This window comes from Bombina bombina, chromosome 3, assembly GCF_027579735.1.
Source record: "Bombina bombina isolate aBomBom1 chromosome 3, aBomBom1.pri, whole genome shotgun sequence".
NCBI lineage: Eukaryota > Metazoa > Chordata > Amphibia > Anura > Bombinatoridae > Bombina > Bombina bombina.
The window spans coordinates 1,163,956,928-1,163,980,746 of record NC_069501.1 but is presented as its reverse complement, the minus strand read 5'-3'; the positions used below and the strand labels follow the sequence as shown (position 1 = coordinate 1,163,980,746).

Genomic DNA, 23,819 nt, shown 5'->3' with positions numbered 1-23,819 from the left:
GCGAACAAAGCAAATTAAAAAATTAAATTGCAAAATAGAAGTAAATTGAAAACTGTATGCTCTACCTGAATCATAAACGAAAAATTTTAGGTTTTATGTCCCTTTAAGCTTGCTTGTAGCAAAAAAAATGTACCCTCCCTCGGAAAAATATATTAAAAATACATATATATTAACACCATAAAACTTGTCTTGATACACCTAAGGCAAAATTGTATCTTGGATCATATTCAACTTGTGCTGTTCCGTGGAAAAAGAAGATGTTTCCTGTAAAAATAAAAATAAGTTCATATGAAAAATAGGCACAAGGAATTTGTTAGAAGAACTAATCTCTGACTTTACAGATTTAATTACAATACAAGCTCCCTACTGCCATTATTTAGCTACATCATTTCATCTCAGACAGCTCCATTAACTCTCCCTATTTGGTACTCACATTATGGTTGCTAATTTTCTATGTGGATCTGATATATTTAATATTTAATATTTTATCTTAATTAACAGACTTTATAAAAATTGTTCCCCAGCCCAGTAAAACAAAGCAGCATGGCCCCCATTTAAAGGAACACAAAAGTCAAATTTAACTGTGAAGATTAAGATAGAGCATGCAATTGTAAACAGCTTTCCAAATCACTTACATTATCAAAACATACACAATCTTTTGATATGCATACTTTCTGAGGCACCAGTTCCTACTGAGCAGGTGCAAGAATTCACAGCATATGTATTTTGTGATTGGCTGATGGTTGTCACATGCAAATCTACTTAATGGTTTATTTAAAAATCTGGACAACACTGAGTTTGAAAAATAAGTATCTGAAGTTATGATGCTGCTGTGCTCAAGGAAAATTATTTTAAATAACTGATGTCTATTAAAGGGTTGTGAAACAAAATTTCAGAATTGATTTGTTTCCTCTAATTTAAAGGGACACTAAACCTAAATGTTTTCTTTTGTGATTAAGATAGAGCATGACATTTTAAGCAACTTTCTAATTTACTCCTGTTATCATTTTTTCTTCGTTCTCTTGCTATATTTATTTGAAAAAAAAAGGCATCTTAGCTATTTTTTGGTTCAGATCCATGGACAGCACTTGTTTATTGGTGGGTGAATATATCCACCAATTAGCAAGAACAAACCAGGTTGTTCACCAAAAATGGGCCGGCATCTAAGCTTACTGGAGTTAGAAGTTAATGTGAAGACTCCAGACATAAAGACTATATATATTGCTCCTTCACCAAAGACTGCTACATTTTTGCATTATCATTGGTGCTGTCTGAGGAAACCTAAGTTACACTTACTTTTTCTATATTTACACAACCAGTATAATTTTAAAAATACTTATGCATATTATTCTCAGGATAATCTTTGCTTAGAATGCATCCTTCTATTGAGCATTTAATTAGTGTTTGATGTCCATTTAAAGGGATAGTTAAGTCCAAAAAAACTTTCATGATTTAAATAGGACATGTCATTTTAAACAACTTCCCAATTTACTTTTATCACCAATTTTGCTTTGTTCTCTTGGTATTCTTAGTTGAAAGCTAAACCTAGGAGGTTCATATGCTAATTTATTAGACCTTGAAGACTGCCTCTAATCTGAATGCATTTTGACCACTAGAAGGCGTTAGTTCATGTGTTTAATATAGATAACATTGAGCTCATGCACGTGAAGTGACCTATGAGTGAGCACTGATTGGCTAAAATGCAAGTCTGTCAAAAGAACTGAAATAAGGGGGCTGTCAGCAGAGGCTTAGATACAAGGTAATCACAGAGGTAAACAGTATATTAATATAACTGTGTTGGTTATGCAAAACTGGGGAATGGGTAATAAAGGGATTTTCTTTATTTATACACAACAAAAATTCTGGTGTTGACCGTCCCTTTAACCCACAAATTTGCTTAATATTTAGATTTAGTGTGCTCCCATTAAAGTAAATGTAAAGTTGAATGAATGAGTGCCCGTTTTTTAAAAATACTATTAAAGACTAAGGGCACTTTCATTCATTAAACTTTACAGTGCAGCATTTTTTTGTTAAATACCTTTTTCTTTATGACAGAAGAGTGGCGATCCTCTGCTCGCAGCTCCTCTGTACTTACCACAGCAATGATGAAACCGGCTTCCTCCAATCATTGCGTGGCCTCATGAGATGGACGCTCCGGGGTGCACGCCATGACAGGAGGAAGCTGGTCATGGGGTGATATTGAAAGTTTGTGATATTGTAAGTTCGGCTTTTTGCATTCTTCAGGTTAGCGCTAACTTTTTACTTACAACTTGTAATACCAGCGCAACACAACGCACTACATAGTGCTGCACTTGTAATCTAGCCCTCAATGTTTAATTTACTACCCAAATATGGTTGACAGGTTCATTAAAGCACTAAAGAGAGAATTGGAATGAATTATTTTTCTGCTTTAGACTAAATGGAATAATCCTAGGTGAGCTCAGGAATGTGCACGTGTCTTTAGCCATATGGCAGCAATGCTTAAACTTCTATAGAGTGCTAGAGACATGTGCATTCTCCTAAGCTCATATCAGCCTGCCTAGGTTTACTATTTAACAAAATATACCAAGAGAACAAAACAAAATTGAATAATAAGAGAAAATAATAGAAATGTAATTGGAAAGTTGTTTAAAATTACATGCTCTGTATAAATCATGTTTCATTTTGACTTTAGTCTTCCTTTAAAGGGACATAAAACTCAAAATGTACATTTCATGATTGAGACAGAGCATATACTTTCTTAAAATTCCAGTTTACTTCTATTATATAATTTGTTTCGATCTATTGGTATTCTTTGTTGAAAAGCTTACCTAGGTAGGTGCAGGTGCAGCAATGCACTGCTAGAAGTGAGCTGCTCATTGGTTGCTTCACATATATGCCTCTTATCATTGGCTCAACAATATGTTCAGCTAGCTCAGAGTACTGCATTGCTGCTCACTCAACAAGGGATACCAAGAGAATGAAGTAAATTTCATAATAGAATTAAATTGGAAAGTTGTTTAGAATTGTATGCTCTGAATCATGACAGGAAAATGTGGGTTTTATGTTCCTTTAATGTATTGATACTTACACAGTTGCTAACTTTCTGGCCTCTCCACTGGAACACAACTGTCTACACATTTGAGAGTTTAATAACAATTTGATATATAGATATTAGACCGCACGCCCGCGAATAGCGCTTTGAAAATCCAAGACCTGCTCAGTAGATCCTGGAGCAGAGTCCAACTTTAGACTAAAAAAAAACTGCCAATACTTGTAATTTGTGAAGTTACCGCTAAAATAATGTTATATAATTCTGTACTATGTGCAGAATTATATAACATTATTCTGTACGTTTACTGTCTCTTTAATATACTTGAAAGTTGCTTTCATATCACCTCTTTCCCTTCTCTCCTCTAAGCTATATATATATATATTTATATTTATGCAATTGAGCCTCTCCTGGTACGTTTTATTTTTTAGACCAAGTACAATTTTAGTAGTCCTCCTTTGTACAGATTCCAGTTTGTTTATATCCTTCTGGAGATATGGGCCCATATTTATCAAGGTCTGTCGGACAGTGCGGATCAGGTCCAACAGACCTCGCTGAATATGGCGAGCAATACGCTCGCCGTATTCAGCATTGCACCAGCAGCTCACAAGAGCCAATAGGCCGTCAGCAGGGGGTGTCAACCTGATCGTACCTGATCGGGTTGATTTCCGGCGATGTCTGTCCGCCTGCTCAGAGCAGGCGGACAGGTTATGGAGCAGCGGTCTTTGTGACCGCTGCTTCATAACTGCTGTTTCTGGCGAGCCTACAGGCTCGCCAGAAACACGGGACATCAAGCTCCATTCGGAGCTTGATAAATATGCGCCATGGCCTCCAGAACTGCACACAATACTCAAGATTAGCCCTAACTAGTGATCTGTGAAGTGGCATAAGAACCTTACAATTTCTGCTGCAAATACCTCTACCAATACAACTACATAGTGGTACTATGAGTGGGACTGCTAAATAAGTCATTACACTTCAGAAAAGGAGACTGAAGGGAGAGGAGGGGAACGTTTAATCAGACACAACTAAAAGCATGATTTATTACAAAAAGTAAGTAATGAATAAATAAAGTAGTAAATAAAAATAAAAACAAATATAGCGGTTTACATTGGGCTAGGATTATAGATTCAATAACCTTATTGTTAACCATCTTTTCATCTGACTTTATTAAACTGCTTTCTAATTGGCTGTAAAGCATTTTTTCAGTTTCAAAGAATCCAGAAAATATCTGAAACCAGTAATTTAGCTGAATATTTTATTTAAGCAAAGCTGACTTTAATTGACTTGATTTTTATGTGATGGTTGCCAAATATAACTTCACAACTGACTTTTTAAGAATAGCTGACTTAGAAATGTTACACCAAGTTGGCTATATTAACTGCCATAGCAAAAGTACACTCACAGTCAGTGCATATTCTCAGTCCTGTCCCTAGACACACATAAATATTATGGGCTAAATTACAAGTAGAGAGCAAAAAAAAAAAATAGCACTATTGAGCACTAACACAGCTCAAATTAAATCAATAGAACTCTCATTCTTGCACTCATATTACAAATTGATAATAAAAAGTTTTTGTATAAGTGAAAGACTATGGCCAGCTAACATCTAGAGGTCAGATAGTGCCCCACTGCCCATAGACTTCTATAGTGCGCACTACAAAACCCTGCTGTGGCTTTTACTCGTGGGCTAACCCAAAGGTATGCTAAGCCAGGCCTATAAACAGAACTGTCACTATGCAGCAATTCTAATGCTATAAATAATGATGTAGCAATATACGTCTGATATCTGTATTATCTTACCATTTAGATGCTGATATGCTGCATCTATTTCATCTCCAATTCCAGGGAACTGTGATTCTAATCTCTTAGGAAAGCTTGGGTCCATTCTTCCTTGTTCTTCATCATAGCTACAAAAATCAGTTTAGAGTTACAGTTTATTTATCTGGTATATCATGAATGATGTTTTCATTATGCAATTTCACCAAACCTATTTTCATTACAATTGTAGAAGACATTAAAGGCACAGTATACACCAATTTTCATATAACTGCATGTAATAGACACTACTATAAAGACAAAGATGCACAGATACTGATATAAAAATCTAGTATAAAACCTTTTGAAAACTTAATTAGAAGCTCTCAGTTAATTAGCTCTGTTGAAAAGGCAGCTGGAAAGCCCACTGCAAGTGGGAAATAAGACCCTCCCCCTTATTTTGCATATGAAAAGATCCTTTACACAAGCAGGAGCAAGCTGGAGTAGGTATATGTCGGTGTTCTCCTATAACTTTGGGGCTTGGTTAGGAGTCTGAAAATCAAAGCAATGTTATTTAAAAATAAGCAAAACTATACATTTAAAAAAAAAAACATTTATGCAAAGAAAAAAATGTGTATAATGTCCCTTTAATAGAGAAGTTGGCAGTGGGTTCAAGTGATGTAGATGGTGTATTTTAATTATTTTAATCATATGAAAATACTGTATGTTTTTGCTGCCACTAAAAGTTAGCATTGTAATATGTTTTATAGTTTTGTTTTTTTTTTTTGTTTTTTTAAAGAAGCTAATGTTTATGTGATAAAAAAAACAACATGGTAGTTTTCCTTTGCAGTTAGTGAGATTTTATCCCACAGACCAGCTGTGCATGTCCTCTTAGTTTTAAAATTAACAACTTTGTCAGACAGCTGAAAATAACATGTTTTTAGTGTTCTTTTATATATGTTAGACATTAGAGTTTAATTTCCCTTCAATTTACTTATAGCTTTGAGCTATCTCTTCAGGAGAGATAAACTTGTATACTAATTAGATGATGTATACTCTTATAATACATTTGTAAGAAAATTAAATTATAAATATTAATTTACAACAAAATAGAATCCCTTGGTATCTTCTTCAGTTCTTATGTTATTTTTAGGACTAAAGTATGAATTTTTACACACATTTTAGAAAACAAATTCAATAGATTGACAGTAACAGGCTCTCCTTTCCTGCTGAATCTGGGGCACTCTTTGTAATTTATGATGTAACTGATATTAAATTATAATTCTTCTTTATATATTTTACATCATAAGCTGATTCATACCTATCATCACAACCTTAAAAGAAGAATATATTTTACCTAACTTGTATATAAAATGAATGGTGTTATTGTAGTTAATATAATGTATATTAACAGAAATTGTAGTGTAACTAAATGTCAGAATGATAATTTAACAGAGGTGTCACGGGGGCGGGGAGTGTCATGAGTCCTTCACTGCACAATGTCAAGCCTCCTGTGTGCCCACCAACTATAATCATCATCACCCCTCTTACTACTATATGTACGTGTGCATATATATATATATATATGTATGTGTATGTGTGTATATATATATATATATATATATATATATATATATATATATATATATGTGTATGTGTGTATATATATATATATATATATATATAGATACACAGTATCTCACAAAAGTGAGTACACCCCTCACATATTTGTAAATATTTTATTATATCTTTTCATGTGACAACACTGAAGAACTTGCACTTTGCTACAATGTAAAGTAGTGAGTGTACAGCCTGTATAACAGTGTAAATTTGCTGTCCCCTTAAAATAACTCAACACACAGCCATTAATGTCTAAACCGTTGGCAACAAAATTGAGTACACCCCTAAGTGAAAATGTCCAAATTGGGACCAATTAGCCATTTTCCCTCCCCGGTGTCATGTGACTCGTTAGTGTTACAAGGTCTCAGGTATGAATGGGGAGCAGGTGTAAATTTGGTGTTATTACTCTCATACTGGTCACTGGAAGTTCAACATGGCACCTCATAGCAAAGAACTCTCTGAGGATCTGAAAAAAAGAATTGTTGCTCTACATAAAGATGGCCTAGGCTATAAGAGAATTGCCAAGACCCTGAAACTGAGCTGCAGCACAGTGGTTAAGACCATACAGCGGTTTCACAGGGCAGGTTCCACTCAGAACAGAACCAAAGAAGTTGAGTGCACGTGCTCAGCGTCATATCCAGAGGTTGTCTTTGGGAAATAGACGTATAGGTACTGCCAGCATTGCGGTGGGGGGGTCAGCCTGTCAGTGCTCAGACCATACACCGCACACTGCATCAAATTAGTCTGCATGGCTGTCGTCCCAGAAGGAAGCCTCTTCTGAAGATGATGCACAAGAAAGCCCACAAACAGTTTGCTGAAGACAAGCTGACTAAGGACATGGATTACTGGAACCATGTCCTGTGGTACCATGTCCTGTGGAATCAAATAAGATAAACTTATTTGGTTCAGATGGTGTCAAGCGTGTGTCGCGGCAACCAGGTGAGGAGTACAAAGACATGTGTGTCTTGCCTACAGTCAAGCATAGTGGGGGGAGTATCATGGTCTGGGTCTGCATTAGTGCTGCCGGCACTGGGGAGCTACAGTTTATTGAGGGAACTATGAATGCCAACATGTACTGTGACATACTGAAGCAGAGCATGATCCCCTCCCTTCGGAGATTGGGCCGCAAGGCAGTATTCCAACATGATAACGACCCCAAACACACCTCCAAGACGAACACTGCCTTGCTAAAAAAGCTGAGGGTAAAGGTGATGGACTGGCCAAGCATGTCTTCAGACCTAAACCCTATTAAGCATCTGTGGGGCATCCTCAAACGGAAGGTGGGGGAGCGCAAGGTTTCTAACATCCACCAGCTCTGTGATGTTGTCATGGAGGAGTGGAAGAGGACTCCAGTGGCAATCTGTAAAGCTCTGGTGAACTCCATGCCCAAGAGGGTTAAGGCAGTGCTGGAAAATAATGGTGGTCACACAAAATATTGACACTTTGGGCCCAATTTGGACATTTCCACTTAGGGGTGTACTCACTTTTGTTGCCAACGGTTTAGACATCAATGACTGAATGTTGAGTTATTTTGAGGGGACAGCAAATGTAAACTGTTATACAGGCTGTACACTCACTACTTTACATTGTAGCAAAGTGTAATTTCTTCAGTGTTGTCGCATGAAAAGATATAATAAAATATTTACAAAAATTCGAGGGGTGTACTGACTTTTGTGAGATACTGTATCACACACTGTATTTATATATATATATATATATATATATATATAGACCTCTATTGATGAATTATGCATTTCACTATTTCATTAGTAGGTCTATGGTATTTAGTGGCCCTTCTACTTTTGACTGCGTGTCCCACCAATCCCGATATTTACTTCCTAGAAATATGAACCTCAATTCTGCAATAGTTAATCTCTATTGTATAATTATAACTTTAAACAGAAGCAACGTTTTCCCACTTCTTGTAACACAATTAATTGTTACTTTAATCCAAATAGTTCTGATTCTCTGTGCAGACAAATAATCATTTGTGCTTTATAAAGGTTATTATTATTATAGTATCATTACTATTACATTAGTTTTTGTTCTTCATATTATTATTAATAAGAATACACTAATTGTATTTATCACAACTACCTGTAACAGACAAAGTAACATACAATACCTCCAAACAAGGTTTCCAGTAACAAAGTATGTTTTTCCTGTGCGTATAACATGGAGTGCGGCATCAATCTTCTTCACATTTATTGGAAAACCAAATTCAGAAATATCACGAGAATTTCCAGTAAGCATGGTGTATTTATTAATGGCCCAGAATTTCCTTCCTATAAATGAATAAAATTATTCAGAATGTAATAATGGTGATAATAATGACAAATAGCAGAATATATGTACAAAGGAAAAACATCAAGGTGTTATACACATTCCCAAAGCATGATAAATACAATTTAATCATTATTAAAATAATTAGCAATTTACTTATGCTCCAGGAAAATTGTTTAACATGATTTATCTAGATTTATTATTCTATTATTTAATTATTGATATTTTAAAATATATGATTGTTGAATGTTAATGGGTAAAAATACAAAGAACAAATATTGCAAAAAATTAGCTTAGTTTTGCTTAAAGTTTTTAAATAAATATATATACACACACACATCTAATTGTTATTAATGTTGAATTCTCCTTAATGTTTAAGGTTAAACTACAGGATGCAGTTTCATTTATATGATTTTTGTGATGTGTTTTGAGAATGTATAAAAAATAACAATGTGAACACAAAAGATTATCTAAACCAATGAGTTTTTAAAGTCACTGGGCCTCTCCTCTGCTCTCTACTTTTCATCTATAAGGAAATTTGTAATGTTTACTTTTAGTTTTAATTTGGGGAATTTACATCTGTTCAGGGTTCACACACAACCCTCAACAACAAAAAGTGCTTCTCTTATGTTTTAATTTGCATTTTGTTACTTTTGTGTTAAACAAAAATAACTGATCAAGACAACAAATTTAACACTGACTCTAAGTGATTTGGACCTCAGCCTTATTCAACCACAACATGACAAGGGGTAGATTTATCAAATGCTGGGCGGACATGATCCGCTGTAGCATGCGTTGTCGCAATGCCGCCCCCTGCACAATCGTGGCTAATCGGGGGGTGTATCCGATCGGGACAATTGCTGTCCACCACCTGACAGGTGGCGGATGTGTTAAGGAGCAGCGATATTATGACCGCTGCTTCTTAGCTTAGGTTTCAGTTGTACCTGAAACTTCGGGGGTAGATTGCAGCATCCGCTGCTTGATAAATCTACCCCCAAGTTTCATTGCCGTTTTGCCAAAGTCATAGGATAGTGTGAAGTGTCTCTGCTCCTGCGCCACAACTTAAATGCTTTAGCGCCCCCCCCCCTTCCCCTTGGAGAGGTCCGCCTCACACTTTAAAAACCACTGATCTAAACCCATCGTCTTGATGCAATCATAATCAAACACATATATGACCCTCCACCAATATAAAGAAAATCTCTTTAACTCAATTAAACCTCACTAAGACTTACTGAACTATGTAAATCTTAGCCCATTAAAATGTTGTTAATAAAATGCTTTATAATAACTGTTCACCTACCTTTAAATACATAAACCGTATCCCTTCTAGAATAGTTGTAAGCAGCATCTATTGTATCTGGAAGATCCGGCCAAACTGTCTTTATTAGAAATGCTTTGCGCTCAGACAGGTGGGGATGATAAAACCAAAAGTATCTATTTATAAAAAAATAAAATGAAGGAATCGCAAATAAAGCATTAATTATAGAGGTACAGAGTTTCAACTTAATGGCTGTAAATTATGTAGAGAATTATAATAGTATTTAATCAATTTTATACCAGTAATAATACTTGTGTTTGACTAAATCAAGAAGAACATCTATCATTAGGGGAACACATTATTCTTATAACACAGATCTAAAGGACTATATGCACCTTGGATAGCTTCCATTCAAGTTAGACAAATTATTCCAATCATTATGTGCTATTACATTTGTATGCATGACCAAACAAGAGCCATGTCTTACTAGAGAATAGTCCGACATCTTAAAGGGACAGTCAACACCAAAATTGTTAAAAAGATAGATAACACCTTTACTACCCATTCCCCAGCTTTACACAATGAACATTGTTATGTTAATATCATTTTTAATATTTAAACCGCAACATTTCTGCCTGTTTCTAAGCCACTACAGACAGCCTCTTGTCACATGCTTTTTTATTAGCTTTTCACAACAGGAGACTGCTAGTTCATGTGGGCCATATAGTTAACATTGTGCTCACACCCGTGGGTTGTGGATGACACTGCACTAATTGGCTAAAATGCAAGTCGATAGATAATAAATAAATAGCCATGTGATAAGGGGGCTGTCAAAAGAGACTTAGATACAAGGTAATCACAGAGGTTAAAAGTATATCAATATAACCATGTTGGCTGTGCAAAACTGGGGCATGGGTAATAAAGGGATTATCTATCTTTTTAAACAATAAACATTTTGGCGTTGACTGTCCCTTTTAATATGAAGAAGTTAAAGGAACGCTAAACGAGATTATTTTTTTTTAGTAAATATTGTTGTTTTTTTATTTGATTTGTAAGTACCCTTTGTGTAATGGTCTGACCCCTGAAATTGCTTTACATTACGTTATACAAATGTGGACGCCAGGGGTGTATTAAGGCATCGGCTAACAAGGCCGGGGCCTAGGGCAACAGATTTTTAAGGGGCAGCAGAATTTTGAGTCCCTAGGGCCACTCTACTGAACTCAGGGCCGGGTGGCTAAATCAACCAATTACTAATGACTTAAATGGCTGGCCCGGCTATTGCTATCCTATGGGATTGTATATGGGTGCGCATGACGTGGTGACAGTGGAGGCGGAGCTCACTTGCGCAGCCTGGCCTGGACTGAGAGGGAATGCGGTATTCTTCCTGGCTCCACCATGTGATTGAGTCTCACACAGACTACACAGTGCAGTGTGCACTACAACGTGACCACTGTGAAACAGCATATGCCTTTCTCCCTTCAATACATCTTTATTAGCTATTAAAATACTTAAACGGATTAGTCACTAAATACTTTTACATTTACTGTTTGTTTATCTGTCATACATGCAAAGAATAAGTATTTATTGCTGAATCTATACAATTATGTGACTTAAAACACAACTGAAAATATGTTGTATGCATTTAATACATTCAGAAACAATACAAGTATATACTTTATTATGATTGTATCATGTGACTTTATCCCCTAGGATACAATTCCTAAACCTATCATAACTACTGTTGTATTTTTTAAGTACTTTTAAAGGCCAGTTTGTATATTCATTACATATTTATCCAAGCAGATATTTTGCTTAAATAACTGTCAATCACCAAAGAAGATGTTTAAGGTTAAACAACTACCTACTGACAAACTATCATACAGTGAAGGATATTTTTTTTCTGATATAAACACTTTAATCATCTGACTTGCAAAATAATGTCTTAATATATATATATATATATATACATGTGTGTGTGTGTGTGTGTGTGTGACCAGAGTGAATGCAAGCCCTGGTGAACATCTACTTAATTTTTTATTTTTTTACACCCTGCCCCAAAAATATTATGTCTAAAAAAAGGCCTTAAACCTGGGGTGGGGTGGGGGGCAGCAGAATTTTGAGTGCCTAGGGCAGCACAAAACCTAAATACGCCCCTGGTGGACGCTAACCCTCTCAGTTTTCTGGGCGGCTGATAACCCCTGGTAGATTTTGCTCTTATGATTGCGCACAATAGTCCCTGCTTCAGATGTATCAGACAGTGGGTGAAGGTTTTGTGCAATGAGGTGATATAGTTTCTGATTGGCTATCTTTACTGCCTTGTCATAAGAGACAAGGTTATGGTCTGGGGGGAGGGTTAAACACAATTCATGTAAATCTTTTTTACGTGACAAGCCATGACACTCAGGTTGCTTACAAAGCAAATAAAAATGTGTTTATTTAGCAGCCAATTAAATTACAGCCAGAAGACACTGGATATGATATATTAGCATGCAACAAATTCAAACTTGTCATAACGCTTCCTCTCTTATTTTAGGTCCAGTTTTTAAACGGGGTCATTGTTAACTGCTACCTCCAGCATTTCCCAATGCTTATGGCATCCTTTATACAATATTCTGTTATTGTGTGTTTAAAGGGACACTGAACCCACATTTTTTCTTTTGTGATTCAGATAAAGCATGCAATTTTAAGCAACTTTCTAATTTACTCCTATTATCAAATTTTCTTCATTCTCTTGGTATCTTTATTTAAAATGCAAGAATGTAAGTTTAGATGCCGGCCTATTATTGGTGAACAACCTGGGTTGTTCTTGCTGATTGGTGGATAAATTCAACAACCAATAAACAAGCTCTGTCCAGCGAGCAGAACCAAAAAAATAGCTTTGATGCCTTCTTTTTCAAATAAAGATAGCAAGAGAACGAAGAAAAATTGATAATAGGAGTAAATTAGAAAGTTGCTTAAAATTGCATGCTCTATCTAAATCATGAAATAAATAATTTGGGTTCAGTGTCCCTGAAAACTGTATTTCTAGCAAATTGACAATTACACATAAATATATGCAATATTCAATAATTAATAAATATTAATAATACAAGGTCAGAAAATACAGCATTGGATATCTTGTGTTTCTCATACTATGTGATTTGAAACGTATATATATTGGCAATACCTGTCTTTAAAGATAAGTGTTCCTATATCCATATCAACTACTGCATCAATTGGTAACTCCAGATCACATACAGCAGGAATAATGTGATCATATTTATCTGGAACAGTGTTTCTTGGACCTGGAAGAAATAATGATGTTAACAAGGTATTCTTTTTGCTGTCTATCAATAATTAACTCATTGCATTTTAATGTTTTTTTTCTTCAAAGTTCTAGATTTCAGAGGGATTCCCCATAATTATGTTATGTTATTCTATTGACCCAAGCAATTAAAAGCACACTCTACATTACTTCTGTACTGCTACATTTGTTGAATCATGCTAAAGGGATAACACTATTCTTAGTAGGCACCCCAATGCTTATTTTGCTAAAAATAATAATAGTTGTAACTATTTTTAAAACATTTCTTGTGTATGCATATCTTATGTGATGCTGATTAAATTGTGATGCATATATATATATACTGTGTGTATATATATATATATATATATATATATATATATATATATATATATATATATATATATAGGTGAAACTCGAAAAATTAGAATATCGTGCAAAAGTTAATTTATTTCACTAATCCAACTTAAAAAGTGAAACTAATATATGAGATAGACTCATTACATGCAAAGCAAGATAGTTCAAGCCGTGATTTGTCATAATTGTGATGATTATGGCTTACAGCTCATGAAAACCCCAAATCCACAATCTCAGAAAATTAGATTATTACATGCAATATTGGACCTCTGAAAAGTATAAGCATGCATACTGTATGTACTCAGTACTTGGTTTGGGCCCCTTTTGCAGCAATTACTGCCTCAATGCGACGTGTCATGGAAGCTATCAGCCTGTGGCACTGCTGAGGTGTTATGGAAGACCAGGATGCTTCAATAGCGGCCTTCAGCTCTTCTGCATTGTTCGGTCTCATGTCTCTCATCTTTCTCTTGGCAATGGTCAGGTGAGTTTGCTGGCCAATCAAGCCCAGTAATCCCACGGTCATTAAACCAGGTTTTGGTGCTTTTGGCAGTGTGGGCAGGTGCCAAGTCCTGCTGGAAAATGAAGTCAGCATCCTCATAGAGCTCGTCTGTGGAAGGAAGCATGAAGTGCTCCAAAATCTCCTGGTAGACGGCTGCGTTGACCCTGGACTTAATGAAGCACAGTGGACCAACACCAGCAGATGACATGGCTCCCCAAATCAAGACAGACTGTGGAAACTTCACACTGGACTTCCAGCATCTTGCAGTGTGTGCCTCTCCATTCTTCCTCCATACTCTGAGTCCTTGGTTTCCAAATGAGATGCAAAATTTGCTCTCATCAGAAAAGAGGACTTTTGAGCAACAGACCAGGTCTGTTTATCTTTAGTCCAGGTAAGAGACTTCTGACGTTGTTTGTTGTTCAGGAGTGGCTTGACAAGAGAAATACGACATTTGAAGCCCATGTCCAGGATCCGTCTGTGTGTGGTGGCTCTTGATGCACTGACTCCAGCCTCAGTCCACTCCTTGTGAAAGTTCCCAAAACTTTTGAATGGCCTTTTCCTGACAATCCTCTCCAGACTGTGGTCATCCCTGCTGCTTGTGCACCTTTTCCCTTCCACATAACTTTCTATTAATGTGCTTTGATACAGCACTTTGGGAACATCCAACTTCTTTTGCAATTACCTTTTGAGGCTTTCCCTCCTTATGGAGGGTGTGAATTATGGTTTTCTGCACAACTGTCAGGTCAGCAGTCTTTCCCATGGTTGCGATTCCTACTGAACCAGACTGAGAGACAATTTAAAGGCTCAGGAACCCTTTGCAGGTGTTATGGCTTAATTAGCTGATTAGAGTGGGACACTTTGAGCCTAGAATATTGCACCTTTTCACAATATTCTAATTTTCTGAGATTGCGGATTTTGGGGTTTTCATGAGCTGTAAGCCATAATCATCACAATTATGACAAATCACAGCTTGAAGTATCTTGCTTTGCATGTAATGAGTCTATCTCATAAATTAGTTTCACCTTTTAAGTTGCATTAGTGAAATAAATTAACTTTTGCACGATATTCTAATTTTTCGAGTTTCACCTGTATATACACAAAATCTTTCATTTTTATTTGACTACTAAAGAGAAATAGCTCATTTTTGGTTTTATGCCACTATTACAAAAACAAAGTCAACATACCCCTCCCCTGGGGGATTTTGGGAAGTAGTTTGAGCCTAGAATTTATTTTTTGCAGAATCACGTATATCATCTTGTAATCTAAGTCATATCTTTTAAAAAAACGTTATAATTTTTAGGTGTTTCGAATAAATGTTTTTAAAATTGAAATCTCCATGTTTAAAGGATCACTAAATATAGTAGAATTGCGTAATAAACAAGTGCATAATAAAAATACAGCGCAATAACACTCTGAACTTCAAATAAGCAGTAAAACAAATTCTGGCAATTTTTTTTTCCTTCCATTTTCTGTCCCCCTGTATCATGTGACAGACATCAGCCAATCACAGACTAGTATACATATACCCTGTGAGCTTGTGCACATGCTCAGTAGGAGGTTGTTCCCCAAAAGATGTGTAGATAAAAAGACTGTGCACTAATCATGCTGTGCCAAAACCTAAAATAACAGATCTAATAAGCTTTCAAGCTTAAAGGGACATTAAACACTTTGAGATGGTAATATAAAATGATAAATTGTATATAATAAAACAACTCTGCAATATACTTTCATTATTTATTTTGTCCTCTTTGCCTGTAATTCCATTCTGAAATTGTGAGCTTTTCAGTTCCTGTTAGAAATAGAAGTGCAGAACACTGTTAAATCCAGCACAACCATTGGCTGCACACTCTAGTGACCTATTTATAACTGACCCTAATTGGCCACAGCAGAGAAGGTAACACAAGTTACAACATGGCGGCTCCCAGTGTTTTATAGACACTAAAACTTTACACTTATTTTGTCACTTTTTAAACAACTAATGAAACTTTAAAAAATAAATCTATATGGAAAAGAATCCCCAATAATCCGCCGATTATTGGCTTTTAACAGCAGGAATAAAGACATACTTATTAATAACACCTCAGATTGGGCATCTGGGACCCAAAATCCTTTCATCTTGCTGTTTTTATGACATTGGGGGCACAGATCGGAGTAAGGCCTGAGGCGGCGGCCTATTGACAGGTTTCCACCCTCCCCCCGGGAAGAGCCGGGTCATCAGTGCTGCCGGAGAGTACCGGCTTACTGAATCTCTTCAACATCTATAACTAACTGGGCTCTATTTTTCTGGCAACACCTCAGAAAATAAATAATAGGAAGCAGTGTGCGGATCTCTCTTCTACATCTCCTTTAACAGTGATCGATATGGGGGAATTGGAAATACAACATCACCTACTATCACTCATGGAAAAGTTGGAGAAAACCTTTGAAAAGCTACTTGACAAGGCGCTATATGATTACCTACTGAACAAAATTTGTTCCGCTGGTGCATGTTGCAGTCAGCGAGAAAAACCCTTTGATACCCGCAACCAAAATGGCGATGGCTTCATTGAGCCCATACCACCTAACAGTGTTCCTCGCATACACTATACAGGGCGACACAGCATTATACCCTGCGATGGAGAATTGCAGCCTCTAATGGACTCTAGCCCCAACTCAGACCGCGAGCCTCCCAAGGTAACAGGACTAGTACCGACTCAAACTGGAGACTACCACCCGATATCTGCCTCTCCATATACATTGGCACCCATTAGAAGGCACAGAGAATTGGATGAAAGCTCCCAACCGGACAAGACTACGGAGACAAAGCATGGCTACATGGCTGACATCTCTAAACAACAAGACACTGTACGCAAGGGCTCCGTGTATGCATACGGAATCGAGATGACTACTCCTACAGAGACTTCACGGCAGGTGTCAAAGCAGCTAAAAGGTCTCCCCGCCCTGCGATCAGTCCGGTGGTCTGACATTTCGGTCAGGATCGGATGGCGGAGATATGCATTTGCCACAGGTGGGGACATTAGACTCTTTCAAAGGGACGACCAGTTCCCAATAATAGGAGTGGGGTAGTCTGCAGACGCCCCTCTTGGACAACACACCCTTGACCAGCCTGGTCCTATAGAAGACTATTGCCTGTTCCCGTTAAATATGTACATAGTTTATTTTGCAAGTGCTGCAGATTTATGCTTTACTTTTAAGATCCTGGGGGTGTAGGAAGTTGCGCTTCACTTTAATTATCAGTGACATGTCGGTATGTGGGGAGGTATGTTGGAGCAAACTGCATCAGTTCAGCTATACGGTAAAGGACGAGACTATGTTGGGTAGTATCTTAATATGATTATGATATATGATATGGTGTGTTGTAGAGATTATATATACCAGTTTCCCCTCGTAGATCACTTTCTGCTTTTTCTTACACGCACCGGAAGGTAATTACCATCAGAGCTATTTATAAAGGCGGCTGCCTTAACATATATAGGTTACACTCGACAGATTGCTCAAAGACTGATCTCCCTCCCCTCCGTGAGGCCTGCGGCCGGGGCCTGCGGCGGGCGGGACAGATTAATAATCTAACAGGGTAACAGCCATAAGCACTGATTTTTTCTGCTTTTTATTGCTGCCCCCATATCGGGGATATAGCTCAAAACACACCTACTTCCTTTATCTTTGCCCCCTACAAAGATCCATGCACCAAAATACAATGTGTTGTAGCACACCTATTACTAACGCCCAGTACCAATTTCAACTCTTTTCAATTCCCTAGTAAAACCCAAACCATATCCCTAAAAGTTTTAAGCACAGTTTGGTATAGGCTGATGTGAGGCTCTTACAGATATAAACTAAGCTAGCTTATCTCAATCACATTGTCACAGCTCCTTATCTCTTTTCCCTTTTGCCTCTCTTTTCCCTCCTCCCCCCCCCCAGCTCCTTATGTTCTTTTTCTTGTTTTTTGTTCTGAGTTCCCAGTATTACATTTGTAAGCTTTATTAATTGGATCCATGAGTGGTCTATATAGTTAAGCATGGGAACAAAAAGGAAATACACTGACATCAAGAATATGATTTTTTGCATTACACTAATAATGATTATGTATATATCATGTTCTCTCAGAACCTGTACAATGTACTATAATGGTGATGTATTACTTAGCTTATTTTCTGATGTATATCCTGTACATTCAATTTATGACGTGTATTATTATATATAACTTAAATAAAGCTCTTTTGAAAATTAAAAAAAAAATACATCTATATGTTAGTCATGGACTAATCTTTTCTTTGAATGCATCATTCTATCTAGCATGTATTTAGTGTTTAATGTCCCTTTAAATGTTCTGCACTCCAAAATTGCTAAGTTCAGTGTGAGCCATGGTGGTTACTATACAAGAAGGTTTTTTTGTTTGTTTGTTTTTTGCCTTAGTGAGAGCCATAGAATAAAATTCACAAGTGCAAACTGTTAATTTAGGAACTGTAACTGCACTGTATTAAAGTGTTTTGTATTATTTGAGTTTTTTTGTTTTTCACTAATAGATTAGTATCTGATTTAAAAAAAAAACTGCTAAGAGCGCAAATTACCACCTACTCTCGAAAATTCCACAACACTATCTGCCATCAAAATATTCTTCCTTTTCGGCTTCTGTCATGCTACAAATATGATACTCTCAAAGAAATCTTTAATCTCCTTCCTCCTAACCCTGTATACTGTAAGTTCCCACCTATATCCAATGTCGTGTCTAAGTTTGTCAGTTTTATCAACAATTGCCCTGCACATGTACTCAGCACTATATCATTTCCTTTACAAATAAATAAAAATAGACTACAATTTCAGACTAAAGAATAAACATCTTCAATATCTAGATGTTATTTTACTCCAAAATGTGTAAAATGTTTACCATTTTAAGGGATTTATTTCATTTGTCATTCTGAAATTCAAATTAATTTACAGGGACACTCAAGTCAAAATTAAACTTTAATTATTCAGATAGAGCATGCAATTTTAAACAACTTTCCAATTTACTTATTTTAACCAAATGTGCACAGTCTTTTTATATTTACACTATATGAGTCACCAGCTCCTACTGAGCATGTGCAATAATTCATAGAATATAGGTATATGCATTTGCGATTGGCTGATGGGTGTCACATGATACAATTGGATGGGAAATATACATAACTTGGAAACTTGTCAGACAAAAATCTTATAGTCATTTGAAGTATAGACTAAGTGCTATTGCATTGTCTATTTATCATGCATTTGTTGATTATGCAAATCAATTGTATTTACTGGTCCTTTAATATATGCAGATGCTTTATGTATTCTTAAAGGGACAGTCAAGTCCAAAATTGTTATTGTTTTAAAAGATAGGTAATCCCTTTATTACCCATTCCCCAGATTTGCACAGCTATCATGGTTATATTAATATACGTTTTACCTCTGTGATTACCTTGTATCTAAGCATCTTCTGACAGCCCCCTGATCACATGACTTTTTATTTATTTATCTATTGACTTGCATTTTAGCCAGTTAGTGCAGTGCAGTGCCATGCACAACTCCATGGGAGAGAGCACAATGTTATCTTTATGGCCCACATGAACTAGCAGTCTCTTGTTGTGAAAAGCAAATAAAAAAGCATGTGATAAGAGTCTGTCTGTAGTGGCTTAGAAACAGGCAGAAATTTTGAGGTTTAAATGTTATAAAGTATATTAATGCAACAATTATAACAATGTTGGTTATGCAAAGCTAGGAAATTGGTAGTAAAGGCACTGGGGCCTATTTATGAAATGTCTCTCCACAACATGATCCGATCAGCGGATCATGTCCGACAGACATAGCTGAATGTGGAGAGCAATACGCTCTCCGCATTCAGCATTGCACCAGCAGCTCTTGTGAACTGCTGGTGCAACGCCGCCCCCTGCAGATTCGCGGCCGCTAGCAGGGTGTGTCAATCAACCCGATCGTATTCGATCGGGTTGATTTCACGCAATGTCTGTCTGCCTTTTAGAGCAGGTGGACAGGTTATGGAGCAGCGGTCTTTAGACTGCTGCTTCATAACTGGTGTTTCTGGTGAGTCTGAAGGCTCGCCAGAAACACGGCCCTTCAAGCTCCGTACAGAGCTTGGTAAATGGGCCCCATTATCTATCTTTTTAAACAATTGCAATTCTGATGTAGACTGTCCTTTTAAACATGTAATGTGGAATCAATACACAAAACCTGATTTAAATAATTAAGGACGTCTAAACCTTTTTTTAATACTACTTTTCAATGTAAAAGCTTTATCTCTTTTACTATGTAATTAAACTATGCTTTAAAATAATATAGACTTTACATTTAGAATGGTTTGTAGGCCTTTTCCTTACACTTATTTTTCTTCTCTCATAGACGTACAGAGTATCCTTCCAAAGGCAACAGTTAGTTTGGATTTTACCATTCATCCTATTTTTGGCTGCGTTGTAGAGTTATCATTATTTCAGCTTATCCTTTGCCAATAACTTCTTTTTGGTAGGAGCATAAAAACATATCAGCAAAGATAAATACCAACTATTTAGCTAGGATACTCTACTCATTATTTAATCTAAAACTACAGACACTAAAATAATTCACTTTATTTTTCATTGTTGCATTTTAGTATATATTATATTTTCTTTTATTTTGTTGTTGTTGTAAAATAGATGTTCCTATACTGAGAGGTTGTTTTTTTTTTATAATTAGTTTTTTAATGCTTATAAGGAATATTACTGTCCAGCAATGTGTGTTCTGCTAATCAGCCTGTGAACAATCAGTCCCTCAGGGACAGTTTTCATAGATATTATTATTATCAGTTAGAGCGCCAACAAATTTCGCAGCACTAAAGACATGATTCTAATATACAAGGCAATAATTATGGGAGACAAATGGATAGAGGGCCCTGCCAAGAGTTTAACTGTTGTAAATCAGCTCTCATGAAGGTGATCTACAAAGCAGCTAGGCTCGTAGGCTTACATGCTAAGGGGGTTCAATGGGATATCTAAAGGAGGAGAGGAACTAAAATAGGAAAATGTTAGTGTATATTATATGCATCCCTAAACAGTAGAGTCTTTAAGGAGCGCTTGAAAGTTTGAAAACTAGGGGAGAGTCGTGTAGAGCGAGGCAACGAGTTCCACAAAATAGGGGCCAGTCTGGAGAAGTCTTGTAGATGGTAATGTGAGGAGGTAACAAGAAAGGAGGATAGAAGGAGGTCATGAGTAGAGCGAAGGGGACAGGATTGGAGGGAGAGTATTTGGAGACTAGGTTGGAGATATAGACGCCAATTTATCATGAGTCTGGCGAACATGATCCGCTGTAGTAATCATGTCTGCTAGACATCAATAAATGCTGACATTATACGCTGTCAGCATTTATCATTGCACAAGCAGTTCTGGTGAACTGCTTGTGCAATGCTGCCCCCTGCCCCCAGATTCGCTAGCATGGGGTGTCAATCAACCCAATCATATGAGATTGGGCGGATTGATGTCCGCAGTCTCAGAGGCGGCGGAAGAGTTAAGGAGCAGCGGTCTTAAGACTGCTGCTTCTTAAGTCCTGTTTCCGGGGAGCCTGAAGGCTTGCACGGAAACAAGGGTATCTGGCCCCATTCGTGCCATGATAAATTGGCCCCATAGGGTGGAGCAGTGTTATTGAGAGCTTTAAAAGTTATAGTCAGGATTTTATGTTTTATTATGGAGGTTAGAGGAAGCCAGTGAAGGAACTGGTAGAGAGATATGCAGTTCCACTTAGCTTTAGACCTAAAATAAACACCTTAACTATAACCTTTTTCATGTTTAAATAGCCCTCTTTTTTAAGCACATTAGAAATATTAAGAATGTATTTTCCATTTAAGTATAGGTTTAAATATTAAAGAAATAAAATCAGAAGGAAATGTTTTTTTAGTTTTTTTGTATTTGTTGAACCAGTCATGTTTTCTTTTTCTTTCAGAAGGCAAACATGGTCTGAGTAAAGAAAATGGCTGTAAAGACAATAGTGTGCATATTTAGGCCCTTATTCAAAATCAATTGAACCTGACGATTTGTGTCAAAACTCGCCTTAAAATCAGGAGGCGATATTCAAAATCAAGCAGCCCAGCTGATAAAGGCAGCTCTTTAGGCCGGTGTGTGAGATGTTGCAGGAAAAGACACATGACTGCAGTGTGTCAGACAAACATATGGGCTTGGAATACTAAAAAAAAACATGAGAATGCAATCACGCTTGTACTCTGGCTGCAAATCGTTCCCACCTACTTGCTAGTGAGCACCCTTGTAAGCAATAAAGAAAATAGACAGCAGTATATAAAAAAAAAAGTACTTGTATATGCATAATACATGTCTAGGTACACACAGAAATCTCTTAAGTTACAGAAAAAAAATACTTAAAATTTGAAAAAAAACAGAAAATAACACCCCAATTTATCTGATTGCTTTTTTCATGCGCTGTTTGAAAACACTGCTTGTTTTATAAAGTAATGCTGCCATTCATGTAAACATTCGCATTTCTTTCCCCTGTGTTTCTTTTTTAATATGTTTAAAAAAATAATGCGGCTTAAGGCAAACCTGCCTGAAAATATGTGGCGCGATTTGTTTAAATAGAGGTCTTAGGTGCAGGCTTGGGGGAGCAACTCGTGTATGTGTATACAATAACACTCCATAACCCGTAAAGTATACAGTTTGCTTTTTTAAAAAGGCTGTATTTGTAACTTAAAGGGATGTTAAACAGTCTGTTTCATTGTTGTAATACAAAAAGCACTTAGCAGTTGCTTATACTTAATAGAAATTATTGCATTATGTATTATTCATCTAAATGGATGTTACCTTTTTATTTATTTTTTTACACTACATTTGTGCTTCCTGTCACAGCCCAAGAAGGAGGATGCCTTTGCAGGAAGTTTTATCTTAGCCTGATGTCATAAAGCTTCTAGGCTAGTGAATAGACTGATAACAGGGAGTCAGATTTGCTCATGCCCAGAACTGACAGAATAAAAACATAGGTTTTGAAAATTCTCTGCTCTGCTTCACAGAAATGTGAAATTGCTCATTTCCAAGGGTTTGTATTGTCATCAAGCAAATTATTGGTACTTTAATGTTCTTCAAAATAAAGTAGTAGTTCTAAAACAACAGTAACAGCTTTTGCAGTTGAAAGATTTATAGATGCTCAAAAAATGGCACCATACTCTGGTAAAATAGTTCAGACAATGTTAAATGTTACTCATTTTTAATTCTTAAAGGGATATTTAATCTTAAAGTCTCATCTTTGTAATAAAAAAACACTAATAGTTGCTTAAGCTTAAAGGAACACTGAACCCAATTTTTTTTATTTCATGATTCAGATAGAGCATTACATTTTAAGAAACTTTTTAATTTACTCCTATTATCAATTTTTCTTCGTTCTCTTGCTATCTTTATTTTGAAAACAGGAAGGTAAATCTTAGCAGCCACACCATTTTAGGTTCAGCACCATGTATGTATGTATTGGGTACTTGTAAAGCACGGCTAATCACCCATAAGGGTCTTAAGGTGCTGCTCATTTTATTGACCTCGGAAGGATGAAAGGCTGAGCGAACCTCGCCTGGGATCAAACCTGCAACCTTTGGGTTGCTACAGAGCTCAGTCACAGTGCCTTAGCATACAAGCACTTTCTGGATATTGCTTGCTTATTGGAGGCTTACATTTACCCACCAATAAGCAAGCATAACCCAGGTTCTCAACCAAAAATTGGCCGGCTCCTATGC

The 23,819-nt window shown here is 36.6% G+C and overlaps 1 protein-coding gene across 1 annotated transcript in view; it reads right to left on the bottom strand.

The window, feature by feature from the left end:
• LOC128652651 (collagenase 3-like) overlaps positions 1-23,819 on the bottom strand; it is a 63,009-nt gene that overhangs the window by 20,347 nt on the left and 18,843 nt on the right. The window contains exons 6-9 of the mRNA XM_053705583.1: positions 13,117-13,234; positions 9,993-10,126; positions 8,535-8,694; positions 4,835-4,941 (exon numbers count right to left, since the gene is read on the bottom strand). Of these exons, the coding sequence (XP_053561558.1) occupies positions 4,835-4,941; positions 8,535-8,694; positions 9,993-10,126; positions 13,117-13,234 (519 nt within the window). The remainder of the gene's footprint in view (positions 1-4,834; positions 4,942-8,534; positions 8,695-9,992; positions 10,127-13,116; positions 13,235-23,819) is intronic.